This window comes from Elephas maximus, chromosome 9, assembly GCF_024166365.1.
Source record: "Elephas maximus indicus isolate mEleMax1 chromosome 9, mEleMax1 primary haplotype, whole genome shotgun sequence".
Lineage (NCBI taxonomy): Eukaryota > Metazoa > Chordata > Mammalia > Proboscidea > Elephantidae > Elephas > Elephas maximus.
This window is the reverse complement of record NC_064827.1, coordinates 86383-101375: the sequence shown is the minus strand read 5'-3', so window position 1 is coordinate 101375 and position 14993 is coordinate 86383. Positions and strand designations below refer to the sequence as shown.

At 39.7% G+C, this 14993-nt stretch overlaps 1 protein-coding gene across 1 annotated transcript in view; it reads left to right on the top strand.

Moving 5' to 3' along the window:
* CACNA1B (calcium voltage-gated channel subunit alpha1 B) overlaps positions 1 to 14993 on the top strand; it is a 310032-nt gene that overhangs the window by 241023 nt on the left and 54016 nt on the right. Inside the window, exon 32 of the mRNA XM_049896435.1 lies at positions 14000 to 14005. Within this exon, the coding sequence (XP_049752392.1) occupies positions 14000 to 14005 (6 nt within the window). The remainder of the gene's footprint in view (positions 1 to 13999; positions 14006 to 14993) is intronic.

Here is a 14993-nt window from a genome sequence, read left to right as displayed (position 1 = left end):
CATTCTACTTTGGGGAGTAGTGCCTGAAGTCTTAAAAGCTTGTGAGTGGCCATCTAAGATACTCCACTGGTCCCACTCCGTCTGGAGCAAGGGAGAATGAAGAAAACCAAAGACACAAGAGAAAGATTAGCCCAAAGGACTAATGGACCACACTACCACAGCCTCCACCAGACTGAGTACAGCACAACTAGATGGTGCCTGGCTACCACCACCAACTGCTCTGACAAGGATCACCATAGAAGTTCCTGTACAGAGCTGGAGAATAATGTAGAACATAATTCTAGCTCACACACACACACACACAAAAGACTAAACTTACTGGTGTGACAGAGACTGGAAAAGCCCCAAAAGTATGGACCCTGGATACCCTTTTAACTCAGTGCCGAAGTCACTCTTGAGGTTCACTATTTAGCCAAAGGTTAGACAGGCCCATAAAACAAAAGAAGAATAAATGAGCACACCAGCCTAGGGGCAAGGACAAGAAGGCAGGAGGGGACAGGAAAGCTGGTAACAGGGAACCCAAGGTCTAGAAAGGGAAAGTGTTGACATGTCGTGGGGTTGGCAACCAATGTCACAAAACAGTATGTGTATTAATTGTTTAATGAGGAACTAATTTGTTCTGTAAACCCTCATCTAAAGTACAAAAAGGAAAAAAGCCTCTGTGGGAACCCTCGGAGCAAGAGCTGCTGCAAGTGAAAGCACGAGGCCTGGACAGATGGATGGAGGTAGTCAAGCTACTGAGGAGGATGGGAAAAACACTAACAGTGCCACCTATACTTTCAAGAAGGAAAGCTTCTGAATAAGTCATAGTCAAAAATGAAATAATGACTGAAATTAGAAAACACAACTGAATGACCCTGAAAATGTATATCAGAACTGAATGTTGTTGTTGTTAGGTGCCATTGAGTAGATCCTGACTTATAGCAACCCTAAGTACAACAGAACTAAACACTGCCGGGTCCTGCGCCATCCCCACATTCTTTGCTATGTTTGAGCCCATTGTTGCAACCACTGGGTCAATCCATCTCGTTGAAGGTCTCTCTCTTTTTCACTGACCCTCTATTTTACCAAACATAATGTCCTTCTTCAGGGACTGGTCCCTCCGATAACATGTCCAAAGTATGTGAGACAAAGTCTTGCCATCCTCACCTCTAATGAGCATTCTGGCTGTACTTCTTCCAAGACATTTGTTCCTTTTTCTGGCGGTCCATGGCATGTTCAATATTCTTCACCAACACCATAATTCAAAGGCATCAGTTTTTCTTTGGTCTTCCTTATTCTTTGTACAGCTTTTGTATGCTATGAGGCGGTTGAAAACATCATGGCTTGTGCCAGGCGCACCTTTGTCCTTAAAGTGATATCTTTGCTTTTCAACACTTTAAAGAGATCTCTTGTTGAAGATTTGCCTGATTCGGTGTGTAGTCTGATTTCTTGACTGCTGCTTCCATGAGCATGGATTGCAGATTCAAGCAAAATGAAATCCTTGGCAGCTTCAATATTTTCTCCATTTATCATGATGTTGCTTATTGGTCCAGGTGTGTGGGTTTTTGTTTTCTTTATGTCGAGGTGTAATCCACATTGAAGGTGGTGGTCTTTGATCTTCATCAGTAAGTTCTTCAAGTCCTCTTCGTTTTCAGCAAGCAAGGTTGTGTCACCTGAATAACACAGGTTGTTAATGAGTCTTCCTCCAATGCTGATGCCCCTTTCTTCATATAGTCCAGCTTCTTGGATTATTTGCTGAGCATACACATTGAATGAGTATGGTGAAAGGATGCAACCTTGATGCACACCTTCCCTGACTTTAAGCCACGCACTATCCCCCTTGTTCTGTTCAAATGACTGCCTCTTAGTCTAAGTACAGGTTCCTCATGAGCACAATTAAGTGTTCTGGAATTCTCATTCTTTGAAATGTTATCCATAATTTGTTATGAGCCACACAGTTGAATGCCTTTGCACAGTCAATAAAACACAGGTAAACATCTTTCTAGTATTCTCTGCTTTAAGCCAGGATCCATCTGACATCAACAATGTCATCCCTGATTCCACATCATCCTCTGAATCCGGCTTGAACTTCTGGCACTTCCCTGTCGATGTACTGCTGCAACTGCTTTTGAATGATCTCCAGCAAAATTTTACTTGTGTGATATTAATGATATTGTTTGATAATTTCCTGATCTGTCGGATCTCCTTTTTTTCCAGTGGGTACAAATATGGATCTCTTTCAGTCAGTTGGCCAGGTAGCTGTCTTCCAAATTTCTTGGCGTAGATGAGTGAGATATTTGTTGAAACATCTCAATAGGTATTCCATCAGTTCCTGGAGCCTTGTTTGTTGCCAATGCCTTCAGTGCAGCTTGGACTTCTTCCTTCAGTACTATCGATTCTTCATCATATGCTACCTCCAGAAATGGCTGGACGCCGACCAATTTTTTTTGGTACAATGACTGTGTATTCCTTCCATCTTCTTTTGATGCTTCCTGGGTTGTTTAATATTTTCCCTGTAGAAACCTTTAATATTGCAACTTGCGGCTTGAATTTTTTCTTCAGTTCTTTCAGCTTGAGAAATGCTGAGTGTGTTCATCCCTTTTGGTTTTCTATCTCCAGGTCTTTGCACATTTCATTATAATACGTTACTTTGTCTTCTCAAGCTGCCCTTTGAAATCTTCTGTGCAGGTCTTTGACTTCATCATTTTTTCCTTTCGCTTTAACTACCAACTACTCTGTGTTCAAGAGCAAGTTTCAGAGTCTCTTCTGACATCCATTTTGGTCTTTCTTTCCTTGTTGTCTTTTTGACGACCTCTTGCTTTCTTCATGTATGTTCTTGATGTCATTCCACAACTTCGGTCCTTATGTTCAGTGCATCTAATCTATTCTTGAGATGGTTTCTAAATTCAGGTGGGATATACTCAAGGTCATAGTTTGGCTTTCATGGGCTTGTTCTAATTTTCTTCAGCTTCGACTTGAACTTGCATATGAGCAGTTGACAGTCTGTTCCATAGTTGGCCCCTGGCCTCGTTCTGACTGATGACATTGAGCTTTTCCATCATGTTTTTCCACAGATGTAGTCAATTTGACTCTAGTGTATTCCATCTGGCGAAGTCCATGTGTATAGTAGCGTTTATGTTGTTGAAAAAGGGTATTTGCAATGAAGAAGTCGTTGGTCTTGCAAAATTCTACCCTGATATCTCTGGTATCATTTCTGATCACCAAGGCCATATTTTCTAACTATGGATCCTTCTTTGTTTCCAGCTTTTGCATTCTAATCACCAGTAATTATCAGTACATATTGATTGAATGCTTGATCAATTTCAGACTGCAAAAGTTGGTAAATATCTTCAATTTCTTCACGTTTGGCCTTAGTGTTCAATGTGTAAATTTGAATAATAGTTGTATCAACTCATCTTCCTTGTAGGTGTGTGGATATTATCCTATCACTAACAACGATGTACTTCAGGGTAGATCTTGAAATGTTCTTTTTGATGATGAATGCAGTGCCATTCCTCTTCAATTTGTCGTTCCTTGCATAGTAGACCATATAATTGTCTGATTCATAATGGCCAATACCAGTCCATTGCAGCTCACCAATGCCTAGAATATCGATGTTTATGTGTTCCATTTCGTTTTTAGTTTTTCTTTATTGTGCTTTAAGTGAAAGTTTTCAGCTCAAGTTAGTTTCTCATACAGAAATTTATACACAGATTGTTGTGATCGTAGTTGCTATGCCTGTAATATTTCTGCACACTCCTGCTTTCCACCCAGACTTTCCCATGTCCATTCAAACAATTCCTGTCCCTTTCTGCCTTCTCATCTCACCTCCTGGCAGGAGCTGTCCATTTAGTCTCATGTATCTACTTGAACTAAGAAGCACACTATTCACGAGTATCATTTTATGTCCAGTCTAATCTTTGTCTGAAGAGTTGGCTTCTGGAATGGTTTTAGTTCTATGTTAACAGAGAGCCCGGGGGCCTTATCTTCTGGGGTTCCTCCAATCTCGTGCAGACCATTAAGTCTGGTTTTTCTTACTAGAATTTGAGTTCCTCACCCCACTTTTTTCCTGCCCATACAGGGACCCTCTACTGTGTTCCCTGTCTGGGCAGTCATTGGTGGTAGCCGAGCAACACCTAGTTTTTCTGGTCTTAAGATGAAGGAGCGTCTGGTTTATGTGGACCTTTTGTTTCTTGGGCTAATACTTTCCTTATGTCTTTGATGTTCTTCATTCTCCTTTACTCCAGGTGGGTTGGGACAAATTGATGCATCTTAGATGGCTGCTCGCTAGCGTTTAAGACCCCAGACACCACTCACCAAAGTGGGATGCAGAACATTTTCTTAATAAACTTTGTTATGCCAATTGATCTAGATGTTCCCTGAAACCATGGTCCCCAGACCCCCGCCCCTGCTACTCTGTCCTTTGAAGTATTTGGTTGTACTCAGGAAACTTTATAGCTTTTGGTTTGGTTTAGTTGTGCTGACTTCCCCTGTATTATGTGTTGCCTTTCTCTTCACCTGAGGTAATTCTTGTCTACTGCCTAGTTAGTGAATACCCCCTCCCTCCTTCCCCACTCTGGTAACAATGAAAGAATGTTTTCTTCTGTGTTTAAACCTTCTCTTGAATTCTTATAATAGTGGTCTCATGAAATATTTGTCCTTTTGCGACTGATTAATTTCACTCGGCATAATGCCTTCCAGATTCACCCATAGTATGAGATGTTTCGAGGATTCACTGTTGCTCTTTATCATTGTGTAGTATTCCATTGTGTAACTATACCATAATTTGTTTATCCATTCATCCATTGATGGGCACCTAGGTTGTTTCCATCTTTTTGCTATTGTGACCAGTGCTGCAGTGAACATGGGTGTGCATATATCTATTCATGTGATGGCTCTTATTTCTCTAGGATATATCCAAGGAGTGGGATTGCTGGATCGTATGGTAGTTCTATTTCTAGCTTTTAAAGGAAGCTCCAAATTGATTTCCAAAGTGGTTGTACCATTTTACATTCCCACCTGCAGTGTGTAAGTGTTCCAGTCTCTCCACAACCTTTCCAACATTTATTATTTTGTGTTTTTTGAATTAATGCCAGCCTTTTTGGGATTAATGCCAGCAATCTCATTGTAGTTTTGATTTGCATTTTTCTAATAACTAATGATCATGAGCATTTCCTCATGTATCTGTTAGCTGCCTGAATGTCTTCTTTAGTGAAGTGCCTGTTCATATCCTTGTCTGTTTTTAAATTGGGTTATTTGTCGTTTGTAGTTGAGTTTTTGCAGTATCATGTAAATTTTAGAGATCAGACGCTGATCAGAAATGTCATAGCTAAAAACTTTTTCCCAGTCTGTAGGTAATCTTTTTATTCTTTTGGTGAAGTCTTTGGATGAGCATAGATGTTTGATTTTTTGGAGCTTACAGTTGTCTGGTTTCTTTTCTGCATTGTTAGCAATGTTTTATATACTGTTTATGCCATGTATTAGGGCTCCTGGCGTTGTCCCTGTTTTTTCTTCCATGATCTTTATCGTTTTAGATTTTATATTTAGGTCTTTGATCCATTTTGAGTTAGTTTTTATACATGGTATGAGGTATTGGTCTTGATTCATTTTTTTGCAGATGGATATCCAGTTATGCCAGCACCATTTGTTAGAGAGACTGTCTTTTCCCCATTTGACTGACTTTGGGTCTTTGTCAAATATCAGCTGCTCATATATAGATGGATTTATGTCTGGATTCTCAATTCTATTCCATTGGTCTGTGTATCTGTTGTTGTACCAGTACCAGAGTGTTTTTACTACTGTGGTGGTATAATAGGTTCTAAAATCAGGTAGAGTGAGGCCTCCCACTTTGTTCTTCTTTTTCAGTAATGCTTTACTTATCCAGGGCCTCTTTTCCTTCCATGTGAAGTTGGTGATTTGTTTCTCCATCTCATTAAAAATGTTGTTGGAATTTGGGTCAGAATTGCATTGTATCTATAGATCACTTTTGGTAGAGTAAACATTTTTACAATGTTAAGTCTTCCATGAGCAAGGTATGTTTTTCCACTTTTATAGATCTCTTTTCATTTCTTGCAATAATGTCTTGTAGTTTTCTTTGTATAGGTCTTTCACGTCTCTGGTAAGATTTATTCCTACCTATTTTATCTTCTTGGGGGCTTGGGGGCTACTGTAAATGGTATTGATTTGGTGATTTCCTCTTCAATGTTCTTTTTGTTGGTGTAGAGGAATCCAACTGATTTTTGTATGTTTATTCTGTATCCTGATACTCTGCTGAACACGTCTATTAGTTTCAGTAGTTTTCTTGAGGATTCTTCAGGGTTTTCTGTGTATACGATCATGTCATCTGCAAATAGAGGTACTTTTACTTCTTCCTCACCAATCTGTATGTCATTTACTTCTTTATCTAGCCTAATTTTTTAATTGCTCTGGCTAGGACCTCAAGCAGAATGTTGAATAAGAGTGATGGTAAAGGGCATCCTTCTCTGGTTTCCGATCTCAAGGGGAATGCTTTCAGACTCTCTCCATTTAGGATGTTGTTGGCTTTTGGCTTTTATAAATGCCCTTTATTATGTTGAGGAATTTTCATTCTATTCCTATTTTGCTGAGAGTTTTTATCATGAATGGGTGTTGGACTTTGTCAAATGCCTTTTCTGCATCAATTGATAAGATCGTGTGATTCTTGTCTTTTGTTTTATTTATATGAGGGATTACATTAATTGTTTTTCTAATGTTGAGCCATCCCTGCATACCTGGTATGGATCCCACTTGGTCATGGTGAATTATTTTTTTGATATGTTATTGAATTCTATTTTTTAGAGTTTTCTTGAGGATTTTTGCATCTAAGTTCATGAGGGATATAGGTCTGTAATTTTCTTTTTTTGTGGTGTCTTTACCTGGTTTTGGTATCAGGGATACTCTGGCTTCATAGAATGAGTTTGGGAGTATTCCGTCCTTTTCTATGCTATGAAATACCTTTAGTAGTAGTGGTGTTAACTCTTCTCTGAAAGTTTGGTAGAACTCTGCAGTGAAGCCGTCCAGGCCAGGGCTTTTTTTTGTTGGGAGTTTTTTGAGTACCTTTTCAATCTTTTCTTTTGTTATGGGTTTATTTAGTTGTTCTACCTCTGTTTTCCCCACATGTCTGTCAGTTTGTCGTACTGTGGGGCTTGTGTGTTGCTGTGATGCTGGAAGCTATGCCACCAGTATTCAGATACCAGCAGGGTCACCCATGGAGGACAGGTTTCAGCTGAGCTTCCAGACTAAGACAGACCAGGAAGAAGGACCCAGCAGTCTACTTCTAAAAAGTATTAGCCAGTGAAAACTGTATGAAAAGCAGCGGAACTTTGTCTGATATAGTGCTGGAAGATGAGCCCCCCCATGTTGGAAGGCACTCAAAAGATGACTGAGGAAGAGATGCCTCCTCAAAGTAGAGTCAACCTTAATGACGTGGGTGGAGTAAAGCTTTCAGGACCTTCATTTGCTGATGTGGCACAACTCAAAATGAGAAGAAACAGCTGCAAACATCCATTAATAATCGGAACCTGGAATGTACAAAGTGTGCATCTAGGAAAATTAGAAATTGTCAAAAATGAAATGGAACGCGTAAACATCAATATCCTAGGCATTAGTGAACTGAAATGGACTGGTATTGGCCATTTTGAATCAGACAATCATATAGCCTACTATGCTGGGAATGACAACTCGAAGAGGAATGGTGTTGTATTCATCGTCAAAAAGAACATTTCAAGATCTATCCTGAAGTACAATGCTGTCAGTGATAGGATGATATCCATACGCCTACAAGGAAGACCAGTTAATACGACTATTATTCAAATATATGCACCAACCACTAGGGCCAAAGATGAAGATGTAGAAGATTTTTATCAGCTGCTGCAGCCTGAAATTGATTGAACATGCAATAAGAATGCATTGATAATTACTGGTGATTTAAATATGAAAGTTGGAAACAAGAAGGATCAGTAGTTGGAAAATATGGCCTTGGCAGTAGAAACAATGTCAGAGATCGAATGATAGAATTTTGCAAGACCAACGACTTTTTCATTGCAAATGCCTTCTTTCACCAACATAAACAGGAACTATACATAGGGGATCTCGCCAGATGGAGCACACAGAAATCAAATTGACTACATCTGTGGAAAGAGACGATGGAAAAGCTCAATGTCATCAGTCAGAACAAAGCCAGGGGCCAACTATGGAACAGACTATCAATTGCTCATATGCAAGTTCAAGCTGAAACTGAAGAAAATCAGAGCAAGTCCATGAGAGCCAAAATATGACCTTGAGTATATCCCATCTGAATTTAGAGACCATCTGAAGAATAGATTTGATGCATTGAACACTGGTGACCAAAGCCCGGATGAGTCGTGGAATGACATTAAGGACATCATTCATGAAGAAAGCAAGAGGTCACTGAAAAGACAGAAAAGAAAGAAAGGACCAAGATGGATGTCGGAGGAGACTCTGAAACTTGCTCTTGAACGTCGAGCAGCTAAAGCAAAAGGAAGAATTGATGAAGTAAAAGAACTGAACAGAAGATTTCAAAGGGCGTCTTGAGAAGACAAAGTAAAATATTGTAATGACATTTGCAAAGAGCTGGAAATGGAAAACCAAAAGAGAAGCATCAAAAGAAGATGGAAGGAATACACAGAGTCATTATACCAAAAATAATTAGTCGTTGTTCAACCGTTTCAAGAGGTAGCATATGATCAGGAACCGATGGTACTGAAGGAAGAAGTCCAAGCTGCTCTGAAGGCACTGGTGAAAAACAAGGCTCCAGGAATTGATGGAATATCAATTGAGATGTTTCAACAAACAGATGCAGCGCTGGAGGTGCTCCCTCGTCTATGCCAAGAAATATGGAAGACAGCTTCCTGGCCAACTGACTAGAAGAGATCCATATTTATGCCTATTCCCAAGAAAGGTGATCCAACCGAATGTGGAAATTATCACACAATATCATTAATATCACACGCAAGCAAAATTTTGCTGAAGATCATTCAAAAATGGCTGCAGCCGTATATCGACAGGGAACTGCCAGAAATTCAGGCCAGTTTCAGAAGAGGACGTGGAACCAGGAATATCATTGTTGATGTCAGATGGATCCTGGCTGAAAGCAGAGGATACCAACAGGATGTTTACCTGTGTTTTATTGACTATGCAAAGGCACTCGGCTGTGTGGTTCATAGCAAACTATGGATAACACTGGGAAGAATGGGAATTCTAGAACACTTAATTGTGCTCATTAGGAACCTTTACATAGATCAAGAGGCAGTTGTTTGGACAGAACAAGGGGATACTGATTGGTTTAAACTCAGGAAAGGTGTGCGCCAGGGTTGTATTCTTTCACCATACCTTTATTCAATCTGTATGCTGAGCAAATAATCCAAGAAGCTGGACTATATGAAGAAGAACGGGGCATCAGGATTGGAAGAAGACTCATTAACAACCTGCGTTATGCAGATGACACAGCCTTGCTTGCTGAAAGCAAAGAGGACTTGAAGCACTTATTAATGAAGATCAAAGACGACAGTCTTCAGTATGGATTGCACCTCAACATAAAGAAAAAATCCTCACAACTGGACCAATGAGCACCATCATGATAAATGGAGAAAAGAGTGAAGTTGTCAAGGATTTCATTTTACTTGGATCCACAATCAACAGCCATGGAAGCAGCAGTCAAGAAATCAAAAGTCGCATTGCATTGGGCAAATCTGCTGCAAAGGACCTCTTTAAAGTGTTGAAGAGCAAAGATGTCACCTTGAAGACTAAGGTGCGCCTGACCCAAGCCATGGTATTTTCAATCACCTCATATGCATGTGAAAGCTGGACAATGAATAAGGAAAACCGAAGAAGAATTGATGGCTTTGAATTGTGGTTTTGGCGAAGAATATTGAATATACCATGGACTGCCAGAAGAACAAATAAATCTGTCTTGGAAGAGTACAACCAGGATGCTCCTTAGAAGCAAGGATGGTGAGACTGCGTCTTATGTACTTTGGACATGTTGTCAGGAGCGATCAGTCCCTGGAGAAGGACATCATGCTTGGCAAAGTTTAGGATGAGCGGAAAAGAGGAAGACCCTCAACGAGGTGGATTGACACAGTGGCTGCAACAACGGGCTCAACCATAGCAACGATTGTAAGGATGGCTCAGGGCCGGGCAATGTTTCGTTCTGTTGTGCATAAGGTCTCTATGAGTCAGAACCAACTCGACAGCACCGAACAACAGCAACAACAACCTCTGTCTGTGTTAGTTTAGGTAGGTAGTGTGTTTCTAGGAATTCATTCGTTTCTTCTAGGTTTCCAAATTTGATAGAGTACAGTTTTTCATAGTAATTGAATCTGATTCTTTTAATTTCAGTTGGGTCTGTTGTAATATCACCTATCTCATTTCTTATTCAGGTTATTTGCTCCCTCTTCGGTTTTTCTGTTGTCAGTATGGCCGATGGTTTATCAATTTTGTTAATTTTTTCAAAGAATCAGCTTTTGGTCTTGTTAACTCTCTCCATTGTTTATCTGTTTTCCATTTCATTTAATTCTCCTCTGATTTTTATTATTTCTTTCTTCTGGTGCCTAAAGTTTTCTTTTGTTGCTCTCTTTCTCTTTGTTCAAGTTTTAGAGATAATTCTTTGATTTTGGCCCTTTCTTCTTTTTGGATGTGTACATTTATTGATACAAATTGACCTCTGAGCGCTGCTTTCGCTGTGTCCCAAAGGTTCTGATAGGAAGTGTTTTCATTCTCATTGGATTCTGTGAATTTCTTTATTCCATCCTTGATGTCGTCTATAACCCAGTCATTTTTGAGCAGGATATGGTTCAGTTTCCAAGTGTTTGATTTGTTTTCCCTGCTTTTTCTGTTACTGATTTCTACTTTTATGGTCTTATGGTCAGAGAAGATGCTTTGTAATATTTCGATGTTTTGGATTCTGCTAAGGTTTGCTTTATGACCTAATATATGGTCTGTTCTAGAGAATGTTCCATGTGCACTAGAAAAGAAAGTATACTTGGCTGCTGTTGGGTGGAGTGTTCTGTATATGTCTATGAGGTCAAGTTAGTTGATTGTGGCATTTAGATCATCTTTGTCTTTATTGAGCTTCTTTCTGGATGTTCTGTCCTTCACCGAAAGTGGTGTGTTGAAGTCTCCTACTATAATTTTGGCGCTGTCTATCTCACCTTTCAATGCTGTTAGAGTTTCTTTTATGTATCTTGCAGCCCTGTCTTTGGGTGCATAAATATTTAATATGGTTATATCTTCGTGGTATCTTTTCCCTTTAATCATTATTTAGTGGCCTTCCTTATCCTTTGTGGTGGATTTAACTTTAAAGTCTATTTTGTCAGAAATTAATATCTCCACACCTGCTCTTTTTTGCCTGTTGTGTGCTTGATGTATTTTTTTCCATCTTTGAGTTTTAGTTTGTTTGTGTCTCCAAGTCTAAGGTGTGTCTCTCGTAGGCAGCATATAGACGGATAGTGTTTTTTTAATCCATTCTGCTACTCTCTGTCTGTTTATTGGTGCATTTAGTCCATTTACATTCAGTGTAATTATGGATGGGTATGAGTTTAGTGCTGTCATTTTGATGTCTTTTTTTGTGGGTTGTTGACAGTTTCTTTTTCCCACTTAATTTTTTGTGCTGAGTAGTTTATATATTGTCTTTTCCTCTTATTTGTTGTTGTTATGTTTCTGCTGAGCCCCTTTTTTTCTTGTATTTTATTTGGATGAGTAGGGTTGTTAGTCTCCCTTGTGGTTACCTTAGTATTTACAATTACAGCTATTTGTCTAAGTTTAAACCTAACTTTTATTTCTTTGTATTGCCTTGTCTTCCTCTCCATGTGGAAGATCTATGACTACATTTTTTAGTCCCTCTGCATTGTTTTAATTCTGTCTTCTTTTACATAATAACATCGCTGTTTCCCTGTTTTGAGTGCTTTTTATATCTTGATTTATTTTTGTGATTTCCCTGTCTGGGTTGACATCAGATTGCTCTGTCCAGTGTTCTAGTCTCTGGTTGATACCTGATATTATTGATTTTCTAACCAAAGAACTCCCTTTAGTATTGTAGTTTTGGTTTGGTTTTTACGAATTCCCTAATCTTCTGTTTATCTGGAAATGTCCTAATTTCACCTTCATATCTAAGAGACAGTTTTGCTGGACGTGTGATTCTTGGCTGGCAATTTTTTCCTTCAATGCTTCATGTAAGTCATCTCATTACCTTCTTGCCAGCATGGTTTCTGCTGAGTAGTCCGAGCTTATTCTTATTGACTCTCCTTTGTAGGTGACTTTTTGTTTATCCCTAGCTGCTCTTAAAATTCTCTATCTTTGGTTTTGGCAATTTTGATTATCATATGTCTTGGTGACTTTCTTTTAAGATCTACCTTATGTGGAATTTGATGAGCACCTTGAATAGATATCTTCTCATCTTTCACGATATCCAGGACATTTTCTGCCATCAAGAATTCTCTGTGCATTTTCTTTTCTCTCTCCTTGTTCTGGTAGTCCAATCGCTCATAGGTTATTTCTCTTGACAGAGTCCCACATGATTCTTAGGTTTTCTTCTTTTTTAAAAAAATTCTTTTATCTGATTTTTCTTCAAATGTATTGGTGCCAAGTGCTTTATTTTCAGTCTCACTAATTCTGACTTCCATTTGCTGAATTCTGCTCCTCTGGCTTTCTATTGAGTTGTCTAATTCTGTAATTTTATTGTTAGTCTTCTGAATATCTGAATGCTGTCTCTGGATGGATTCTTGCAGCTTATTAAATTTTTCATTATGTTCTTGAATAACCTTTTTAATTTCTTCAACTACTTTATCTGTGTGTTCCTTGGATTGTTCTGCATATTGCCTGATCTCCTTCCTAATCTCATTCCTGATGTCTTGAAGAGTTGTGTATATTAATCTTTTGTATTCTGCATCTGGTAATTCCAGGAAGGCACCTTCATCCAGAAGATCCCTTGATTCTTTGTTTTGAGAGCTTATTGAAGTGATCATGGTCTGCTTCTTTATGTGATTTGATATTGACTGTTGTCTCTGAGCCATCTATAAGTTATAGTGTTGGTTTGTTTTATGTCTGCTTACTGTATCCTAGCTTCTTGCTTTGTTTTGTTTTGATATGCCCAAATAGGCTGAAAAAAGCTGGCTTAATTATTTTCGCCTTTGAAACTCTGACGTCCTGTCACCAGATGGCTAGAGTTTTTATCAGGTATATGAGCCTAGGAGTCCATTCACTTTTCTTGTATGGATTCAGCTTAGGTGTCCAGGTAGCTGGTCATCATGCGTGTGGTACAGGCTCTGTCCTACAGTCTTAGAGGGGCAGGGGTGATTGGTGTAGGTACCAGTATCTGGTTTCAGCAGGGGGTCATGCTCTGAACAAGGTACGGGGCTGGCAACCATCCCCCGAGAGTCTGTGAGGAAAATGCGTCCCTGACAGGTGGTTGGGTTCTGCAGACGGACCACGGGCACCCATTGATTTTGGTTGTAAGGACTGGGAGGTACCAGTTATCATTGGACCCCTGTCTCCAGTGGCTGGGTGACCTGAGTGGAGCCACCAGTCCTTACGCTCCTGATGTGGGTAGGTGAGGACGCTGTTTAATAGGCAAAGCAGTGTCAAACATCAAACACCCGCCTCTCCACCATACAGCTGAAACAGTTGCAGTCTGCCAATAAGGACCTATTTCCATGCAGGGGGGAAACTTATTCAAGGTCCATGGACTGTTTATGCCTGGACAGGAGCCGCTGTTGTTGTGAGCTTCCCAGGTTAGTGGGGTTGGAAAATTACCTTTTCCCCTGGTTGCGAATTTATTCCTTCTCCAAGGCCAGGAGAATGGCTCAGGAGGCTCAGCAGTACCTATCTCAGGCCCAGGGAAATCAATAGCCACTGAAGCCGGCTTGGACGTGGCAGGGGCATGGTAAACTATACACAAATCCTTAGTTTTTTGCCGAGAGTGCCATTCTTCTCTGGTTCCGGAGGTGTGAGTAGGCTGTGCAGCTGGCTGTTTCTCCCTGAGGAAACTGTGGCTGAACACTATTACCAGCCTGCCACAGTTGCTCTTGAGGGATCCCGGCGATTCAGGTCCAGCAACTCCTCTCTGCTTCTGAACCATCTCTCCCTCCCTCTGCTGCTCAGTCCATTTTCTAACTTTGCCTTTGATGTTCAGGGCTCCTAGCTTGTCATAAATATAATCGTTTCACTTGTTTTTTCAGGTCTTTGTTGTGAGAGGGATCGCCAGAAGCATCTGGCTATTCTGCCATCTTGGTCCCGCCATTAGTAATGTTTTGTGTTCTGTTTATACTATGTATTAAGGCTCCTAGCATTGTCCTCATTTTTTCTGCCATGATCTTTATTGTTTTAGATTTTATATTTAGGTCTTTGATCCATTTTGAGTTAGCTTTTGTGCATGGTTTTGAAGTATGGGTCTTGTTTCATTTTTTTACAGATAGATACCCAGTTATGCCAGCGCCATTTGTTAAAGAATCTGTCTTTTTCCCATTTAACAGACTTTGGGTCTTTGTCAAATATCAGCTGCTCATATATAGATGGATTTATGTCTGGATTCTCAATTCTGTTCTATCGGTCTGTGTATCTGTTATTCTACCAGTACCAGACTGTTTTGACTACTGTGGAGGTGTAATATGTTCTAAAATCAGGTAATGTGAGGCCTCCCACTTTGTTCTTCTTCTTCAGTAATGCTTTACTTATCCAGGGCATCTTCTGTTTCCAAATGAAGTTGGTGATTTGTTTCTCCATCTCATTAAAAAATGTCATTGGAATTTGGATCGGGATTGCATTGTATCTGAAGATCGCTTTGGATAGAATTGACATTTTCACAATGTTGAGTCTTCCTATCCATGAGCCAGGTAAGTTTTTCCACTTATGTATTTCTGTTTTGTTTTCTTGCAGTAGTGTCTTGTAGTTTTCTTTGTGTAGGTCTTTTACGTCTCTGGTTAGATTTATTCCTAAGTATTTTATATTCTTTGGGGCTATTCTAAATGGTATTGATT